The 19822-nt window shown below is 41.5% G+C and overlaps 1 protein-coding gene across 2 annotated transcripts; it reads right to left on the bottom strand.

Moving 5' to 3' along the window:
• Nucleotides 1-4216: 4216 nt before the first annotated feature.
• dpf2 (double PHD fingers 2) lies at nt 4217-14812 on the bottom strand. 2 transcript variants are annotated; one of them, XM_015960862.3, is made up of 12 exons: nt 14691-14812; nt 12739-12899; nt 12502-12609; nt 12087-12265; nt 11911-12003; nt 11763-11841; nt 11447-11488; nt 8206-8343; nt 8003-8134; nt 7804-7916; nt 7531-7612; nt 4217-4528 (listed from the first exon to the last, which is right to left on the bottom strand). In XM_015960862.3, exons 1-12 carry the CDS (start codon nt 14720-14722, stop codon nt 4446-4448), a joined length of 1242 nt encoding a protein of 413 aa, XP_015816348.1. In that variant the 5' UTR covers nt 14723-14812; the 3' UTR covers nt 4217-4445. The 2 variants fall into 2 exon arrangements, with proteins under 2 accessions (XP_015816348.1, XP_015816349.1); XM_015960863.3 differs by lacking the exon at nt 11447-11488.
• Nucleotides 14813-19822: the final 5010 nt, after the last annotated feature.

The raw sequence follows: 19822 nt of genomic DNA, 5'->3' as shown, positions 1-19822 counted from the left end.
TGTTGATGGGGTCTCTGGTGCAGTTTGTTTTTTTTTAAATGGCAGCACTTATTAAAAAGCAGGTTTTGCACACAGTCGCAAACTGCAGTTGAGAAAAAAAGTGTTAACCCAACAGCTAAGTTGTCTTCAAAATTAATCTAGAGGTTAAGGCAACGGTAATAGTAGTAATACGGAGCCCAAGTCACGCCCACCTACTTCCACACCACGGGTCCCCGGAAGAACAAAAAAATGAATGCAAGTCAACGGGGCTAAAAACGCTATTTTCTAACTCAGCTTGTTTTGTGCCATGGATTTCACATATGATGTCCGTGAACTTTAAAGACACATTTTGATACCAAGAACACGCTTATTTTCGAACGGGGGAAACGCTATTTTAGGTTTCGTGTGAAAATAAGTCCAGGACTACAAATGCGCTTCACGAAAGTGACGTCATCGAACCAGACACGGAGAAAACTGAGGAAAAAAGGCTGCAAGTTCAGCAAACTTCCCACAGGAGGAAAGAACCACCATAAATCTGGTCATTTGGTTAGTAGCAGCTACTTTGGGGAGAGGAGACCATGTGGTGATGTCACATATACGACGTGCCGATTTTTGTTGTGTAGTAATGCTAATTACAAACTTTTACAAGCTGATGAATCTCAAAGTACCTGACTGAAGTGGTTGAAACACCCACCATTACTTTTCATTTAAATTGCAGTACAACATGTGTGTGATCCAGGGCGTAAGGCTAAGCAGATTAGAAAATAGCGTTTTTAGCGCCGTTGGCTTGCATTCATTTTTCGTTCTTCCGGGGACCCGTGAGCCGACCCCCAAAGGGAGGAGACTTAGGCTCCCTGTGCTGTTTTCTTTGAGACTACTTCCGGATGTTTGAATGTACACCCTTACATTAGTGTGAAAAATAGACTTTTAGAATAATCAATGTTAAAATGCATTCTTTTTGATGACTTTGAGCCAACAGGTGCGTAAAGAGATAAATGTAGTATCAAAGTATTTTTAAAAGGCTTATTACTATAGAATCTAATATTTTATAAACTTTATGATCATCATAAACCTTTGGTGCAGGTTGGTAGTATGGGTAGACCAATATTTCGGTCTGGTATTTACCGTTTTTACCGCTCTTAGTAAAGCCAATTCCTCAGGCAGCCCATGCTGTTGCAGATTTTAATTGTACTTTTATGATCACTAATAACATCAACATAATCAATACTCTAAATTAACTTTATTTGGGTGTCTGACTTTAACACTGAGCAGATTTAATAGATAAATTCAGAGTTCAAAAACGGATTCAGCTTCAGAAATTTTGTGCATCAACTGATGTTATTAGTGGCATTTTAGCATGAAAATAAGGCGGAAAACGTCTAGACGTCGGCCACAGGCTGACCATGTCTCCTTGCCATCAGCAATAGAAAAACCAATATGGGTTGACCTCTAGTTGGTAGTAGACTTAATGTTTAGGTACGACAATGAAAGTGAAGTTTCTTGTACATTTTATAGGGTCATTAAAAAAATAGAGAGATTTGGCCAAACAGAACAACACACATTTACAGCATGTGTGTTTGATAGTTAATAATGCTGCATTTCACTTGCTCCTGTTAGCAGCCATTTAAACAATGTGGGCACATACTATAGTTTTACTTTTAGAGTATTTTTGAAGAGTAGAGCCGTGAACTCTACATGTTTCATCAAAGGGATCCTGGGTTTCTTGTCTTCTTCCAGGTGGCCGTATAATTATCTACTTGACAATGCTTTTTGTTTATAATTGTTAAATAACTTACAAAGTTTTACAAGAATGATTGTTCTCTAGACTTGTTTTGTGGTATTTTGATATTTTTTAAAACATGTATGTGAATTATTGTAACATGATGAATGCTTATCGGTAAATGCTCAGTAGGCTATGAAAGCTTTAAGTCAGACTAGCACTAGTTTGCCCTTCAGCGTTAGGATTTTCAGTTATTCGATTTTAAAAATCACTGTAAATGTTAGCCTGGCAAGTCATCCTGTACATGCCACAAGCAGAGCAACGTCATTTTGCCATGGAAACAGACGGTGAGGGTTTCGTGAAAATGTGGTTTAAAAATGGTAAATTCCAAGTTTTAGACGTCTTCTGTTAATGGCAGCGAGCCAAGTCAGTCATCAAATTAAAGCTGCAGGATTCTCTTATTTTATTCAAGTTCGTGAATAGTCGTCAAGATCACACCATTAAAATAACCAAACATGACTTCCCCTTTTATGTTTGAATGTTCAATTAGAGAGAAGCGAGTAATGGAAGGATTCACTTCCTATTTATTGTTGTGTGATAATGTGTTTTTAGCCTTACCTGAGGCACAAATTGCCATTTTCCATCCTCCAAATCTCCATCCTTGTTTTTGCCAGCAGATGATTCACCAGTGTGACATTAACATCCTCTTTTTCCACTCAGCTGTCAGCAGCTTCTGTCATCATAGTAATAATCCAAACAGCTGAGCTCCATCCTCTCATGAATATTTTTATTCTGCTGTGATGTTGGGTGTAGACAATCTTAAGAGTAAAAATGTACTGCCTTAGAGATTGTATTGATCCATAGAAGACTGTTGTATCTTGAGTGCAATAAAAAAGTGCAATAACTGATCTTTTTAACTATTTGTTTCCTGTTGGATGCAGAGAAGTCTTGGTTGGTTAATAAGGAAGGCAGACGAGCTGATCATAGTGCCTGGTATTTTATTTTCCTGAAGACATTTTTATACAATAGTCTATTACAATCCACCCAAATAGTATCCACCTACCATGTAAACCTATAATCTTGATTTGAATATGTAACAAATCTCTCCCAATCTATAATTAAGCAATAATTACACACCAGAACCAGATATGACTTTGTTATCGAGCCTGGATGATTAAACTTCTCGTTGTGTTTAGAGCTTTGCATGAAGGCTCAGCTGAGACCTGATGACAGGATTAACTAGAAAAAAAACTTCCACCTAATCCCCAAATGTCCCACGCATCAGGTATGCAAACGTTTACTGCCGAATACAAAAAAGCTACAATATTCTCTAGATGAAGCAGTAGGGCTACACAGTAAGAAGAAAAGAAGCCGAGTGAATTTCATGTAACGCTTTAGCATTGGTTAGTTGGCTACTGAGACATGATAGCATGGTTAAGTTATATTACACCCCCTGCCTACACACACACACACACACACACACACACACACACACCTCTGTAGGATATGAGAGCGCTTAGTGAACATGCAGCTGTTTTACTAGAGTTAGTGAAGCAGACGCTGCAGCTGTCATCACCTTTCCTCCTGAAGTTGTCTCGTCTCTATGCAGCACAGTTAAACGCTGTTTCATCTCTGAGGTAAAGTTGGTGCTTCAGCAGCTCAGTCAGACTTTTTAAGATCAGCCACAGAAGGAAATGACTGCATGAAAACAGTCAAAGTGACTAAAACAGCACTCTCCTCAGGACTAAATCTCTGCTCCTCTCTGGTGCATCTCTCACACACCATCTGTCAGCAGAGTCTGAACAGACCGCTGCTCTTCCCGGCATCACCCAGGAGCTTGTGTATTGCTTTTCTAAACCGACTCCGAACAACCTAAAAGGTGAGGATTGATAATCAAACTGCTACAACACAGCAGAATTCCCTTTAGTCGAACACCGATGCAGACGAGATCAACGAGAATCACGTATGTGGATCAGACGGGTGGGTGGGCGTGTCGTCCAGTTCCGACGTCATGTCTGCGATAGACTGTTCTGTCAAAATAAAAGCCTCAAAGCCTGAAAGGAAATATGAGTCCCAACACAAAAGATCTGACTGAGATAAAAGTCCAACCTGCCATCTTTGAAGTTCTGCAACCTTTGGAGCCACTTTGACAGACGTGTGAGGGATTCTATCAATAATTCCTTTTTTTTTTTTACTTTGTGTGTGTGTGTGTGTATTAGATGATAAATCGCTGCACAGCCTCAGCAAATGCCTCTGACTGCATCTGATTGATTACAGAAGAACCTCACTGTTGTGGACTTTTCCCACCATGTTAAGGTGTATTTTAATAATAAACGTGACAAATAATTTATTTTAAATTCTTTAAATACTCACCAATATATCATAGAAATGTATAAATATTATAAAATATATATTTTTTAACCACCATGAGCAAGCTAGGGGATGCTGTTTGAGTTTAATGAGCTCCAGTTCTGCTGTTTTCATAAAAATCAAAACACTTTAGCAACTCTGAGTAGAAAAGCCCAACAGAAGGTAATGGTTTGGCTGTTTATGCTGCCTATGTGGGTTAGGGTCTGAGGTTGGAACAGTGTAACAGTCGGGCTTACTGGGGCTAGTCTGGATAAGACACGCTTCCCTTTTCACTGTTCTTCCAGAACAAACTTCCTTGGGAGGTCAGCTTGACAGGGAAGCTCCTGGAGCATCTTCAGGGACAAACCATGCTGCTGCAGGACGGCCGGGCTGGCCATCACGATGTAGGTGGGTTCTGGTTCTGATAGATAGAAGCCTTGTCCTTTAGTAGGTCCAGACATAGATGGCAGCTCCAGCTCCCTGTACCGACGTCACAGAGAAAACCGTGTTGGGAAAAGGCTGATTCTTGTCGTGTGTTAGCTAATCGGTGTGTTCAGTAACAAACTAGCTAAAAACAAACAAACATGGTGCCATCGTTTAGCATTTTCTAGTGAATGCGTCAAACGGATGTAGGGACCAGTGTTGGGAATGTTACTTTAAAAAGTATTTAGTTACAGTTACTATTTACTTTATCAAAAAGTGAGTTACAAGTTAATAAAAGTAACAAATTTACAGGGAAAATAAAGAATTTGGTACTTTTTTTTGCAAGAAAAATGGAATTCCATCTTATTATTATTACTTATTTCATTAACTATAAATTACAACACTACTAGAAAATAAATGACTAAATAGACTGGATCTTAGTAAAACCTATGTCCAATTGCTTATTATAAAACTGAATAACAGAAATAAATGGACTTTTGCATGATATTCTAACTTCCTCGAGTTTTAATTGCACGTATAATTCTTTTTTAGCATTTCTACTACTCATAATCTAGTAAAAGCATATCTATGAATAAATCCTTGGGTCAGACCCAAATATGGAAATGCTGAAGCTGGGTGGTAAAGACTTGTATGGCTGCAGACCCGCAGGTTCGCTGCTGCAGGTGTGAATCTGCTGGTCTTCAGGTCTGCAGACTGGTCACGTTGTCCTCGTTGCTCACTGGCTGTGGGGCGCTTGGATGTAAACATCCGCCCCTTTAGCTCCAGATCGGCTGATGACCTTCTAAACGCACCTTGCTGCCGACTTTTAGTTAACACATGCATTTATCAGTAATGGGAACGGCCTTATGATGTAATTAATTAGAAAGCACGCTACTGAAGAAGCAAACTTTTGATAGTAACGCTGCTGTTTTAAATGCCATTATGGCATTGCAATGGTTTGGCCCACTAGAACCAACACCAGTTCTTCCTGATATTTAAATGTAATGATTTATAGGAGTCTGACCTAAAATCCTGAAGACTCTTTGTAAATTTTAGGCTTGATAGAGATCAGCAGGCAACAACAATGATAACTGATCATACAGGGCTTAAAAGGAAAACATCTTGTGGTATTTTTCACCTAAACCACACGGTACCGGTACCACATCACTGTTTTCACTACAGGAGTTCCAGGAAATTTCTGGAAGGGGAGGAAGTGGTGGGGAAAATATGCTGGACCGGTCCTTAATCATCCCTTTATGAACTTTGCATGGACATCAGCTTACCGTGACTACTTCATCAGTGAATGATGTCACTGATCAGCAAGAAAAGGACATTAATAACATCGTATGTTATAACTTAATCCACTAAGGTGATGGGGAGAGCAGCTACGCAATTTGAAAAGTGGCATTCAAAGATCAGAAGAAGTGTTGTTTTTTACAGTTATCTGTAGGAGACCACCGTAGATTCCAGCGCTGGGTAGGAGGGGTTTAAATGGCAACCTAAAGGCAACGCCAACACTGCAAATGTTCTTTTTTCAGTCTGCTTCACCAGCAACACTTCCAGTTTTACTAATGCCGGTTGTTTGGGGACGTCTGCTGATGTCCTTTCCTACTGAGTTACAACCAATCAGAAAGAGTTACCTACAAGTCCCACCCAAGCCCCCACAATGCGGGTGAAAAATTGAGGCCAACGAGGAAGTGACAAAAATTGCAGTTCCACCCTCATCCACTGGGGGCTGGTGTCAGAAGCGAGCAAATCCTCATCGACTCCCATGTTAAAAATACCAATTTCACAGCAGAAATAAACATGTTTACAGCCTGGTACCAAAACATGTTTTTGGTTTAAATGATCTAGTTTACACTCATGACAACTCTGAGGGGGGTGGATTTTTGTCACTCTTTTGTTTAAGTGTATTAAAAGCCTAAACTTCTGCATAATTAATGAGCATCAGACCCACCTGACCACAGAGCTAGCTCCGTGGAAAGGCCTCAGTAGAGCCTCGGTCTGGCCTGGAAACTGTTCCGGGATTTTGAGTGTCTGTGTTTGTGTATTGTGCTTTGAATATTATTTGTGCAATTGTTGGACAAAATGACTTGCTGTGGCATTAATTGCACTAATAGAGCGTCCAAGGAGTCTCCACTTCATTTTTTTCGGTAAGTAAAATTATATTTATGTATTTTAGGTCACTGCCGAGCTGAGCTTAGATTTTAACATGTACTGTTTAACCATGAAATTTAAATGTAATAGGGTAAAACCCAGTGCGTTTAACATAATGCTGCATTTTAGAAAATGGGTTGAAATATAACATGTTGGTGGAGCTCTCGGGAGACCGATGTTTTCCACCCGATTCTCCCGTCCCCGCAGCTCGGCGCATCTCTGTCTGATCGCGGCTCCTGACTGCTGCGCGGGCTGCCGGCTTGTGGAGCTCTGGGATGGAAACCTTTCCACCCGGTTCTCCCCAGCGGCAGCTCTGCGCATCTCAGATCGCAGCGGCGCTTGTCTGCTGTGCGGCTGCCGGCTTGTGGAGCTCTCGGAGACCTCTGTGTTCCACCCGGTTTTCCCCAGCGGTCAGCCCGGCGTATCTCTGACTCAGAAGCTCTGGTGTTGTGCAGTTAACCCCGGTTGTAGCTAGGTTGCTACCTCCGTTAGCTTAGCTCCCACCTCCGCATTAGCTTCAGGTTAGCTTGTAGCTAGTTCGACCAGGTGTCATCAGTTGATCCCAGCCTTACAGCCCCACCCTCAGCTCCTCCTCTCTTCCCTTTTGTGGAATTGTCTGGGCTTGACGGAACCTGTGACACGGTCAAAATGGCGGTGGTGGCCACCTCCCATTTATCTTCAAAAATGTGTTATTGGAGCCTATGGAAACCCATTGTCCAATATTTATATGTCGATTGTCCCACCCAAGACTCCACTGGGCCTTTTCAGAGTACAAACCCCACCTCAGGTACTTGAAACGGCCCAGAAACGAAGACACGCTGTGAAGGACTGGTAGTTACCCAGAGGCTCCCACAGCGGAAACAGGCCTACTCTATTTGACAACAAAGGTTTACACCATTTACCTTCTGGAGGCTCGGACATGGGCGGGTTGAGACAGTACATGTGATAACCTCGATCACAGTCGTCACAGAACAGAAGCTGATCCTAAAAGAAACAACAAAAAGCTCAGATTTAACACTTGCTTCCCCTTCTGGCTCAACTTTGTTGATTTGCTGATTCCAGTTAACTTTTGAACAACACTTTCCAACCTTTTCTCTTCAGGACCTTTTTTTTAATCAGAGACATTTTTACAAACTACATTCCTGCTCAAATGTGGATCTCTTCAGCTAACTCACATCATTCTCTGAAGTGCCACACATGTTGCAGCACTTGCACTCGATGCACTGCCAGCGATACGTCTTCACGGCAGCCATCATCACGGGCGTGAACTGCAGGCAGGAGGGGTGACCTGCACAAACATAAACTGTCAGCTACAAGTGGACTCGCCCATAAACACGTATGTGATGCGGTCATCATCCGTGACGCTGAACGTGCCTGAGCGTCCACAGTCAGAGCAGGACACCAGCTCTTCTGATTGGCCCGTCTTGTGGTTGGTTTTGGAGTCTCCCAAGCAGAAATCGCAGTAGTTATTAGGCAACGCGAGACCATCTGGGCCCTTTTTGGGAGCTGGTCAGGAAAAAAAACACATTCAATAATCTCAGGTTTGTCCTCGTTGACCTTTGGGGCTTATTGCTCACTTTTTGGCTCATCCGGCAGCGTCAAGGCCGGCTCGCTGAGGTCCACGTCGTCCTTCTCCTCCCCCTCCTCCTCTGCCAGGTGGGAGTGGGCGTAGTGGTAACTCAGGCCGGGGCGGTTTTTGTAGCGTTTCCCACAAACTGCCACCAAAATCAGACAAAATAAATTCATCATTGCATAAAATCATAAAATATTACTGTAATAAAGAAAGTCCTGCTTCAGAAACCTAATTATGTAGGTTAATGTATTCCTTATGAAGCTTTATTTGTAACTAAAAATGAAGGCACGTATTCAGCCTCAGTCCCACCATCAGAAATGTCTTAAATGTTTCAGATCAAAGAAATTCAGACAATCAAGCCGGAGTAAAGACAAAATAAACTTTTCTATTGATTAATTCATTTATTAGAGAATAAAAGCTAATTCTAAACTCATTAACGGTGATCAAGTTTCAGACGTCACACCCAGACCTGACTAGTGATGTTTAAATAAAATGCTCACGCCTGATTTACAAACACGTCTGAGGGTAAACCTCACCAAAAACACTAAACTAACCAACAGGATAAGAGAAGCTACTGACGTTAAAAAGCACAGAGACAGCACTGTGTGAATCTGTTGTCACAGGGTGTGTGTGTGTGTGTGTGTGTGTGTGTGTGTGTGTGTGTGTGTGTGTGTGTGTGTGTGTGTGTGTGTGTGTGTGTGTGTGTGTGTGACGTTTGTCATGAGACAGCACTTCTCCTTTCATTGCCACACCAGCTCTGCTTTTCATTTCCTCAAAATTCTAACGGTTCTGTTTCATCATCATCTAGCGGGCTGTTGGAGAAGCACCTCTGGAAAGTGGCTACAGACACAAACCAGCACATCAAGCAGAGTCACGCAGACATCAAACAGACTCCAAATCAAAGCAGAGGCCTTTAGAAGAAATGGAATGTGGAATGATGGCTACAGGGAGCAGAGGCGAAGAGGAAGGCGATGGGTGGACAAAAGCACGGACTCAGATGACACGAGGAAGCTCTAGCTTATCTTCATCTGTTCGAGGAGAAACATGACTCATGAAGTCGGCTTGTGTGACTCATCTCAGACCACAGCTTCAGGCCAACTTCATTATCTTAAAAAGTTGCATATAATTAGTCGGCTGAAAAACTGTCGCCTTATGTTAGCTTAAAAAAGCATTTAGCCGTCATGAGTTAGCACCAACATGGCCTCACGTGTACGGACCACTGCATCTGAAACATTATGGGGTTCTACGCGAGCCGTGAAGAAAACCTGAACACCTGGACCTCCTCTGGAGGAGGAGGAGGAGTCCGATTTGAGGCCCAGGCCTTCGAACTGCGGGTCTGTGATAAGAAGGTCAAAATGAAAATCTACAGAGAATAAAGACTGGGTTTTGGGCTAGGCACCGAGGCTCATTAGTACCAGCCAAACACTGGTACTGGTCTGCTGCTGCGTGTCACATGACCCAGGTCTCACTCACACACAGCTCCACCTCTCCTTTACAACACTTGTGCTAAAAAGTTCAACGTTTTAGATGTTCAGTGGAAGTAAGCAGCAACAGAGCCAAACACAACATCTGTGATGCTATTTGTGTCTAAATATGAAATTTAATAAAGCAACTCGTCTTTTTTTACTTTCGTCTCCTAAAATTACACAAACATACGTACCAAAGACAGAAATTCTGTTTGTAGTTTTAAATCTCTTCTAAAGACACACTTTTTACTCTCTCTTTTAATTGATCTAAACCTTGATTTATATGTAATTTTCCTCTTTTTGTTGTGTTGTTGCCGTTTTTGTTTGATCGTTGTTTGCTGATGAACAGCATTTGGGTAATCTTTGTATTGTATTTAAATATGCTTTATAAATAAACTTGACATCGACAAAGATCACATGTCCATGAAGTCCGGGGCCCTCGTTTATTAAGCGTAGAAATCGCAGAAACTATCTTATATTCCTTCCTATGAAACTTAGAATGTGTGTACGAACGGTCAAAATGCTGATTCATGAAACATGCGGTGGCCTCTCGTACGGACGTTCCTCCGCAACCGTCGGATTATAAATCCCACCTGTGTGAGCCCAGGTGCTTGTGTCGTTCTTAGTAATTTACATAGAGGAACGCCCTCAATTAACCTTATTTGGTCACGCTACATCCTCAGCAAAAAAAACTTTATTGACAACGAGATTGAGACACTGGCTGCCAAAGTGTAAAGGAACGAAACAAGTTGCAGAGGTTATAAACGCGGTTGGGACAGATGAGAGGTTCCCGTCAGGAATAAATATTGAATCTGATAAATCGTTGAGTAATGGGTTGTCATTGTTATCTGTTTGGAGTTAGTTTTATTTGGAAATGTCTGAGAGTGCAGCCTCTTCTGAGCTGTCACTCGGTCAGGTTACCTTGACAACAGTATGATCGGGGAGCAGAGGAGGTTCTGTGGGGTTCTCGTAGTTGTAAAATAAAATCTGAACTGGAATGGGATCCGTGCGGTTTATCTGTTGCTCCACAATGGGTCCCGAATCACGGCACAGATCCAGAAGGATCTCCTTCGGGGAGATAAGAGCACTCACAGAGGACGCGTTCCCTCCTGAGAGCACGCTCTGCTGAATCCTCTGACACAGGACAGCCATGATATAATGTCAGATTCCCGTCAGTCACACGTGTCTTTTATTGGTTTTTGCACTAATTATGCAAAAAAGCTGTTTTTCCACCAACATAATTATTTATTGGAGTAAAATACTTTATAGATGGGGAACGTGTGAATGTCTGAAAGTACTGCAGTTTCCCGTTCAACCACTAGATGGTGTTTGTATGGATGGTCACAGCTGTTCTGACACTTAGGCACATTTCTATGCACAAGTACAAATTGGTAAATACCACACAATGCGTAAAATCATTCCTACGTACGAAGTACACACAGATCTGTTCATGAGTACGGTTAATAAATGAGCCCTGGTGAAGAAGATGATGTCTGAAGACAAAATTGGCTCAAAGATCTTGGCTTCCAGCATGTTGGAGAGAAATCCAGAAGCTCAAAACTGTAAATGTGTTTATGCATAATAAGCTGCCAAAACGAGTGACCACGACTAAACACTTGGTCTGTTGTTGACTGAAACCTTTTAGGTTCAAAGAAAATGTGAAACGGTTTCTCCTACTCTAGCTGAAATCTACAGAAAGCACACCTAACTGGCAACACGGACAAAAGCAGAAACAGTGGAGACAAAATAAGAGATTAGGGGTAATGAAGAGAAAAATACCTCTTTCAGAAGGTTTTGAAAAATGCTTTTGTTTGATAGAGTCTGAAAAAGAGAAGAAGAGGACAGACAGGAGCACAGAGAGACGGATTCAGGATCAGTCTGCAACGTTCCGCTGCTGGAAGTGAAACTGAGAGGAAAAAAACATCAAGCAGAACAGTCAGAAAACTCAAAGTCCCACCGACCCACGGAAACATGTCAGAGTTGGATCATCATGTCACAAAACCCAGCAGAGATGAAACAAGCATCACCGTCAGGAGGACCTGGACCATTAAACCACAAACGTGTTTAAACCACAAACGTGTCCATGAGGACTCACTGTCACAGGCGTAGGGCTTGTCTCTGTCCTCCAGAGCTGCTGTGTCCAGCTTCTTCCTGCTGCTGCCCACTCCTCGGCCCTGTGGACATCACCAGAGTCAGGCAGGCTGGGAGGACAGTCCCTCCCACCCACTGGGAGCTCTCCTCACCTTCCCTTTCCCTTTGCCTCTTCTTTTAGGCGTGTCCTCCTCGTAGTCTTCATCATCAAGGTCATCCAAGAAGTCGTCTGGCTCGAGGATTCTCTGTGGATGAGAAAACTGATTGAGTCAAGGCACCTCAGCCCAAACGTCCCGATATTCAACAATAAAGCTCATGAGACAGAAACCTTTCGATTGCGGGCAGCAGGGTTCAGACTTCCGGTGTAATCACTCTGGTTTGAGTCCTCCTCTGACCCCCGGGGTTCTGTGGAGGTCCGCTTGTCCAAGGACTCTCCCTTCAGCAGAGCCTCCAGGCTGCTGCCATCTGATGACAACAGTCCATCCTTCTTCAGGCCTAAATCCAGCTCTGTGGGGACAAAAAGCATCAAAACGAGAAAAGATGAAGGCTAAACTCAACAGAAACGAGTCCTCGGTTTCTGTCTGGCACATGAATATACAAGCAAACAAATGAGGATTTATCTGGGCTTCTTTCTAATTTAAAACTGAAACATTCAGCATTCTTTCATGGAAAACACAAAAAGCTCTGGCCTGGCTTCATCTCTGGGCTGGAAACAGACCGAGCAGAGCTTGTTAGTGAGCTACCTGACTTGACAGGAGGAAAAATGAGCCGTGGATCCTCTGGAGGATGAGATCTCCGTTTCTTCCTCCACCTCCTGGAGGGGTAGGTGTAGAGCTGCCCTGGAGCCATGCCTGAAGAGCAGCAGAGCACATCCGTCTGCATAACACCCACTTAAACCAGTTCAAACCAGTATGCACTAGCCAGACCGATGGGAGAATAAAGTTACAAAGACAAAAGTTTTTCCTTGTTTCTGTGATCACCTGGTCCCCGGTGTCTCTTCTCCATCCAGATGTAGCAGTTGCTTTGAGCCACGCCGGTCTGAGAGTCCAGGAAGGGCATCCGTACACTCCGCTCGGCGCAGAGCCTGGCGTTGTAGTTGTGACACTGCTCCAAGGCATCTCGGTAGTACTGCTCTCCCAACCTAACAGAACACGGCCACAGGGAGACTGGGTCACAGGACAAAAACTTACAAGTTTCTGTGTTTTCAAAATAAAAGGATCATTCAAAGCTGCTTGATGCTCCGATTTTCAACATTAACTTATAACAATAAAACGGAAGCCAACTAACTCATGACAAACATCTGAGTGCATGTTTGAATCGTTAGATCCCAGGAAAAAAGGAGCAGACAATTAAAATAAACAGTCTTTTATTATGCAGCAGCTGAGGCTGTGGAGATGCCCTGGAGCACTTTCCACAGTCTCATCTATGATAGAGACAACGTCACAGTTATGACATTTCTGTTCCTTTTGAAGCCTTGCAGTGGTAACGGAAACAAAAGTCAGCTTTAACATCTGCAACAGGCCTCGCTCTCAGTCTTCGCGAAAGAACATAGCACATTTACACTCAGAAAACTAGTTCAAAAGTAAGATTATAAACAAATAAATCATAAATAAGCATTGATCGTAAAGAACAAATTCATTTATTTAAAGATATGACATATTTGCAATATTAGCATTATTAAATAGAAACATTTGAGTTTTGATGAAATCCCAAAAAGATCTAACTAAATAAACATCCTCATCTAAACTTGTTGACCTCTCTCCCGGTAGTACGTGAGATCAAAATCATGAAAGGTGAGTCAAGGTTAATAAATTAAAAATAAACAATTGGGCTTCAAAATAGATGTTAAAAACCTAAAATAAAGTTGAGAAATGCCAATAATACACCGATCTACTCAGATGAAAGAAAAATCAGACTGAGAGCATTATATATCATGTTGCCAGAAACCTGCAAACTTTTCAAAGGGCCAAGATCACAGAGGTCAGGGACCTCATTCAGCTCAACAACTTCGTATTAATCTAGTTCAGGAGTTGCTTTATAGGCCTAGGATGAGGCAAAAGTGTAAATAAATGCTTTCACTGACAGGGCCTGATAGGAGAAAGGGGTACTGAGGCAAAAGTTAAGAAACAGACACAAAAAGGGCTTAAAGTTTTAAATTTACTTTAATGTTTTATTGTTTCTAAAGGGAAACATTGCTGAAAATGTCTGTAAAGTACTAAGTACATACTCCCACACGTTCTCATAGTGTTCATCACTTAAGTGACAGTATTTAGGTGCTAAACTGACTCGTTTTGAGTGTAATTTATACTCTCAAGTTGTCTCGCAAGTGTTTAGGGTGTTACATGTTGCCGCTCTTTTAAAGCGTGCACCATTAGCCAGGATTTGGACTGCACCACCACACACCGTGAGAGAAAACGGAAGTAGGTTTGAGCTCCTTCTGTTGATCAAAGCACCAACGTGTCTGAGCAGAGTTGACTCCGACATGCAGTCATGCTGCTGGGGCTAGACTCTCGGAGCAGAAAAGACATGTCCAACCTCAGCTTTTCATTCATCAATGCCAGTCGCCGTAAACAGACTCTTTAGCTCGTTAGCGAGCGACCCCCTTTAATCACCCAAGGCTTAAAAACACGATAACATCTCACCACAGAGACAACAACTTACTACGGTAGCACCATCATTAGCTCACACACGTTTCTCCTCACTACTGGTGACTTGGGAAGGTTAGCTACGTGTCTGCTAACTTACACTTCCTTTCCAGGATGTGAGCACACAAACACGACGGATAGCCCGATAACTCAGCTGGACTAGTAACTAGCTTGCCGACGAGGGAGTCGGTGAGTGTGAGTAACCGCACAACCGTTGTGTCGCGAGCTCGTTGTGTGTCACCTGCTCAGGTGTGTGTGGTATGTAGAAAAGTCCAGTAGCTACTTACAGTTTGACAACATTCTCAACAACAGCTGCCATCTTGCTTTTAAAAAACGGTTAAAGTGGCTGTTGGGTAATGAGTGCCCGCTGTCTGGACTTGTAGGCGGAAAGAACATGAACCCAAGCGCCCCCTGCTGGTGGCCACGCGCTTCTGTCATGGTTTTTGTTAGACACAAAACTTTTTCCCCATATTTGTTTTCTCTTGTTTGTATGGAAGCCCATTCCCGCTGCTCTGATAAAAATATGTCTCATTATTATGACTTAGCTATCTTTATTCTGAGGTTGTATCTTATCATTATGACACTATATCCTTATTATGATTTACCATCTCACAATAGAGATACCTATATCATAATAAGGAGACAGTGTCTCATAATGATAAGGTACTCAGAATATAGACAGCTAGTCAAGTGAATGGCTGCAATATAACAAAATGAAAAACTGATGGGGGTCTGAACACTTTCCGTACCCACTGTATGTACGGCTGTTTACGCTGCGTTGATATTCATTTTTAATTCAGTTAATTTTAAGATTTCTTGTGTTAGAAAAAACAAAACATGTGAAAACCTGACTATTTTGTTCAGAACTCTGATGAGCTGTGTAGGTCTAAAGTGAGCTCTAAAACTGATCAATGCACTTTAAATACGTTTCAGTTAATTGTATGTTAAAGGGGACACTGAAATGATGGAACTTGTCTTTTCTTTTTGGTTATAAAACCCCTAAACGTTAAACAGTCTAACCACATTTTACTACATGTGAAACTCGAAAAACTTAGAATATTATAGAAGTTTATTTATTTCAGTAACTCAAACTAGAAGGTGAAACTAACATATGCGATAAATGTATTACATGCAAAGCCAGATACTTCAGCCTTTATTTGTTACAATTGTGATGATTACAGCTTATTTAAACCCCACATTCATAATCTCAATTAAAATATTGTGAAAAGGTTCAATATTCTAGACTCTAATCAGCTAATTAATCCAGAACACAAGCAAAGGGTTCCTGGGCCTTTAGATGGTCTCTCAGTCTAAATTGGATTAATGTAATAAATTGACTTTTGCACCATATTCAAAATCTTTGAGTTTCACCAGTATATCACTGGGAAAGGTCCACAGACAAAATATGTTGTCAATAGACCTGGAGGAAAGGTAAAAAATGCAAAAATATTTGAAGTTGGTTTGAGAAAACTGCTGATTTTAATCGCTCAGGTTCATGTTGTTTGTTTAAAAGTCAGGAGGAGCTGAGAGGCTCTCGCATTACTACAGAACACACAGAAAAGAAACTCGATTTAGATCTGAAAGTGCAGTTATGTAAGGACCGACGTTTTTACAGAGGTAAAGAATAAGTCAGACAAGGATGTTATTCTACAGCTTTGCATCAAGAAAATGATCGACAAACTTCTAGAAAAAAGTGGAACGGTGTTCAGTTGTTTTTTGTTAAATACTTACTGACTTGCTGTAAAAATTTAAATACCAGCATGCTGTTGCCTTGCAAGACCACCACTGAAACTTTCCGCTTGTTTATTGTTGTGTAAGTAAGTTACATGTATTTATATAGCACTTATCACAGGTAGAATCACAAAGTGCTTCAAAAAAAAAACAAAGTCATAAAATCATAATGATCTCAAAACCGAAATAGGTTAACATCAGAAAAAATAGTCATAAAATTATAAAATTTCATAAACAGATGAAAGATTACAAATTTGAGTTAAAAATAAAGATTTTTTTGAAAGCAGCTTTAAATAAAAGGGTCTTTAGCTGTTAAATTTGAAAGTGTCCAGACTGTCAATGCTACGTAAGGATAAAGGAAGATCATTCCAAAGTCGGGGTGAAACAGTCTGGAAGGAGCAATCACCTCGACTTTTGAATCTGGTCTTTGGAACTTCTAGAAGGTTCTGGTGTGTGGACCTGAGGGCTGGGTTGGAGCATAAGGCTTTAACAGTTCAGTAATATAGGGAGGATCTTGACCATGTAGAGCATTGAAACTTGTAGTCAGGATTCTAAAATGATCTCTTAAGTGAACGGGTAACCAATGCAGAGACATCAGGAGTGATGTGAGCTCTTCTGTTTGCTCCAGTTAGGAGCCTCGCTGCAGAGTTCTGGACCAACTGAAGGCGGTCAAGGGCTTTTTTGTTAAAACATGTGAAGAGTGTGTTACAGTAATCTAGACGGGAGGAGATAAAGGCATGGATAACCATTCAAGTTCATGTTTTGACACCAACCTTCGCAGTTTGGAGATATTTCTTAAATGATAAAAACAGTTTCAGACCAACGTTTTTGAGTGACCTTCAAGAGACATTGATTGGTCAAAAACAACAACCAAATTCCTTAAGTTTGTCTTGACAGCAGAGGATAAATGACCAAGTTTTAGACTAATCAGGGGAACCATGCTCTCAGGGGCAACACACAGACATTCAGTCTTTTCAGAATTTAACTGAAGGAAGTTATCTTCTAGCCAGCTGGTGGCTGAAAGACACTAGTAATTCAGACAGTTTATAGAACTTAGAATCCCTAAAGAGGCAGTACAGCTGAATATCATCAGCATATAGGTGATAAGAGTCAATTATCTGTCCAAGAGGGTGTATGTACAGTAGAAACAACAGTGGACCCAAAACAGAGCCTTGGGGTACCCCACAGAACAGATTGGTAGAATCTGACATGATCTGGTTTATACAGACACTGTAACTTCTGTTAGAAAGGTACAATCTAAACCAGTCTAGAACAGTTCCAGAGGTCCCCACCGAGTCACCAAGTCTGTAAAGGTGCTGTGATCAACAGTGTCAAAAGCTGCAGAAAGATCTAACAATACTAACACCGAGTTCCCCATTGTCTGCAGCCATCATGTCACTGGAAACTTTAAGCAAAGCTGTTTCTGTTGAATGCATTTTACCAAAACCAGACTGGAATTTATCAAAACTGTTGTGTAGTTCCAGAAGAGTAATCAGTTGATCTGCCACATTTTCCCATATTTTAGAGATGAAAGGTAATTTAGAAATGAGTCTGTGACTTTTAGGCTGAGATGAGTCCAAACTTTGTTTCTTAAGGATGGGTTCAACAACTGCATGTTTGAAAACAGGTGGTACAGAGCCAGATTGCAGGGATTAATTTTAAAAATCTACAATGCATGGGCCAATTTGGTCAAACATCCTGATAAACAAGGCAGTAAGAATGAAATCAGCAGGGCATGAGGTTGGTTTCATGTGTTTCTGAATGAGACAAATGTCCTGGAAATCTACAGGAGTAAAGACAGACCATGATTGGGAGGAAGGTAGTTGGATGGTGGGGTAGGAAGTAGATGGGGGTGAAAAACTTGCCCTGATATTTCTGATTTTATTCTCAAAGAATGATAGAAAGTAGTTACAGTCAGACCTTGAGTAAACTGGCATAAGAGGGACGTGATGTGAAACAATCTGGTTTATGGTGTCAAACAGGACTTTAGAGGTATTTTTGTTGTGCTTCAACACATATTAGTGCCAACTTCTTAAAAGTAAAATAAGCCCAAACAACACATTATTGGTTAAACCATGTTTTATTCCTAATAATTAGATGTAGATACACAAGTCAACAAACAGTATTTTTGATTGGTAATGAAAATGCTCCACAGCACACTGACATCGTGTGGAAGGGTCTGGCATTACAGACACGTACCTGAAAATGGACAGCAGTTGTAATTTTTGCAATAGGTTGCATTAGTAACAATAGTAGTAACAGTAACAACAGTAGCAATAATGATCATCATAGCAATAATAATAATAATAATAATAATAATAATAATAATAATAATAATAGTTGAAGTAGTGGTATTAACAACTCTGATTTACAGAGGAAAGAACAGACATTTGTCAAAAGTACCGAGAAATGAAGATAAAGGAGGAAAGGCTCATCAAAAATGCTGCAAGACAAAACCGCTGGATTAAAAAAGAAAACTACACAAGCTCCCACTGGACAGCAAATCTTCAGGCTTCTTGTAACAAGAGGAAGCTCAAACTATCACCAGTATGTATTCACTCATATCTATTAACACGTAAAAGCTGTTTCCTTCTTCATTAAGTATAGAGTTATCAGTATCGCTTAAAAACCCAAAAGCTGTCCGACATCTATAATGCACACTTCTCATGCTCTGGTCGTAGATCAGCTACTTTAGGAGGATGCAAATTCAAATCCCAGCCAAGCTGAGGACACCGTTCCAGGCCTGGGTGACCTGGGATGCTGTGGTGTGCGCTAGAGCACGTCTGACTTACGTCACATGACCAGCTCGGCCTTTTCACATTCAGATGAGCCGATTTGGAAATACACACCGAAAGACGTCCGAGCTGAAACTAGGTGCTGTTAGATGATGCAAGCAAGTAGCAGTAGGGGGGGGGTCCCTCCATTTAAAACTGTGCCAATCACTTTGGCTCACTTATGTATGCTGTGTGGTTCCTATGCTGTAGAGGATCTAACACACACGGGATCTCACGTTTAGACCGGAGCGTTCAGTGTCGGTCTGGAAGTTTAGGAATTTCCTCTTAAATTTGGGGAAAAAAAAACTCTTTGTAGAAGAAAAAAATTAAGTTGTTTAAACTTCCAGCTGGTGGTACCATCGCAGCACTTGGGTGTAACATTCATCTGATTACTAATTAGTGCCTACATTCACAAGATCTTACGTGTCCAAATAATGATGAAACCGTTGAACTAGAAGGGAGACGATCTGACTCGGACCAGGAAATGAGCTGCAGTCCGGACCTGAAAGACGAAGTCCTCAGAGCACGTTAAGACAAGAGATGGCCATGATGCATGTACAAATATAAACCTACACAAGATCATGCCATTCGCCTAAGAGTAAAAAAAAGCTCTTCAAAAAAGACTTTCCGTAGCACGTTCTCCCTCGTCGATGTCGCTGATGTAGCTTACAGCAGAGCTGAGTTTATAATCCACTGACATACATCAGGTCATTGCTACAGGGCACAGTTTTAACTTTTTTTTTTAAACTTCCCATAAGACTGTTTGAACGGAGGGCTGTTAATAAAAAAAACGCTCAAAGTAAACCTAAAGCTCAGACTCGTCTTACTGTTGGAAAGATCGTATTTTCTCACTGCCCATCTTACTTCACCTCCACACCCCTCACTAATGTCCATCCGTCCTGCGGGCATCCCTG

This window comes from Nothobranchius furzeri, chromosome 10, assembly GCF_043380555.1.
Source record: "Nothobranchius furzeri strain GRZ-AD chromosome 10, NfurGRZ-RIMD1, whole genome shotgun sequence".
Lineage (NCBI taxonomy): Eukaryota > Metazoa > Chordata > Actinopteri > Cyprinodontiformes > Nothobranchiidae > Nothobranchius > Nothobranchius furzeri.
Note: the sequence above shows the minus strand (reverse complement) of the source record. Positions and strands in the feature narration are given on the sequence as shown.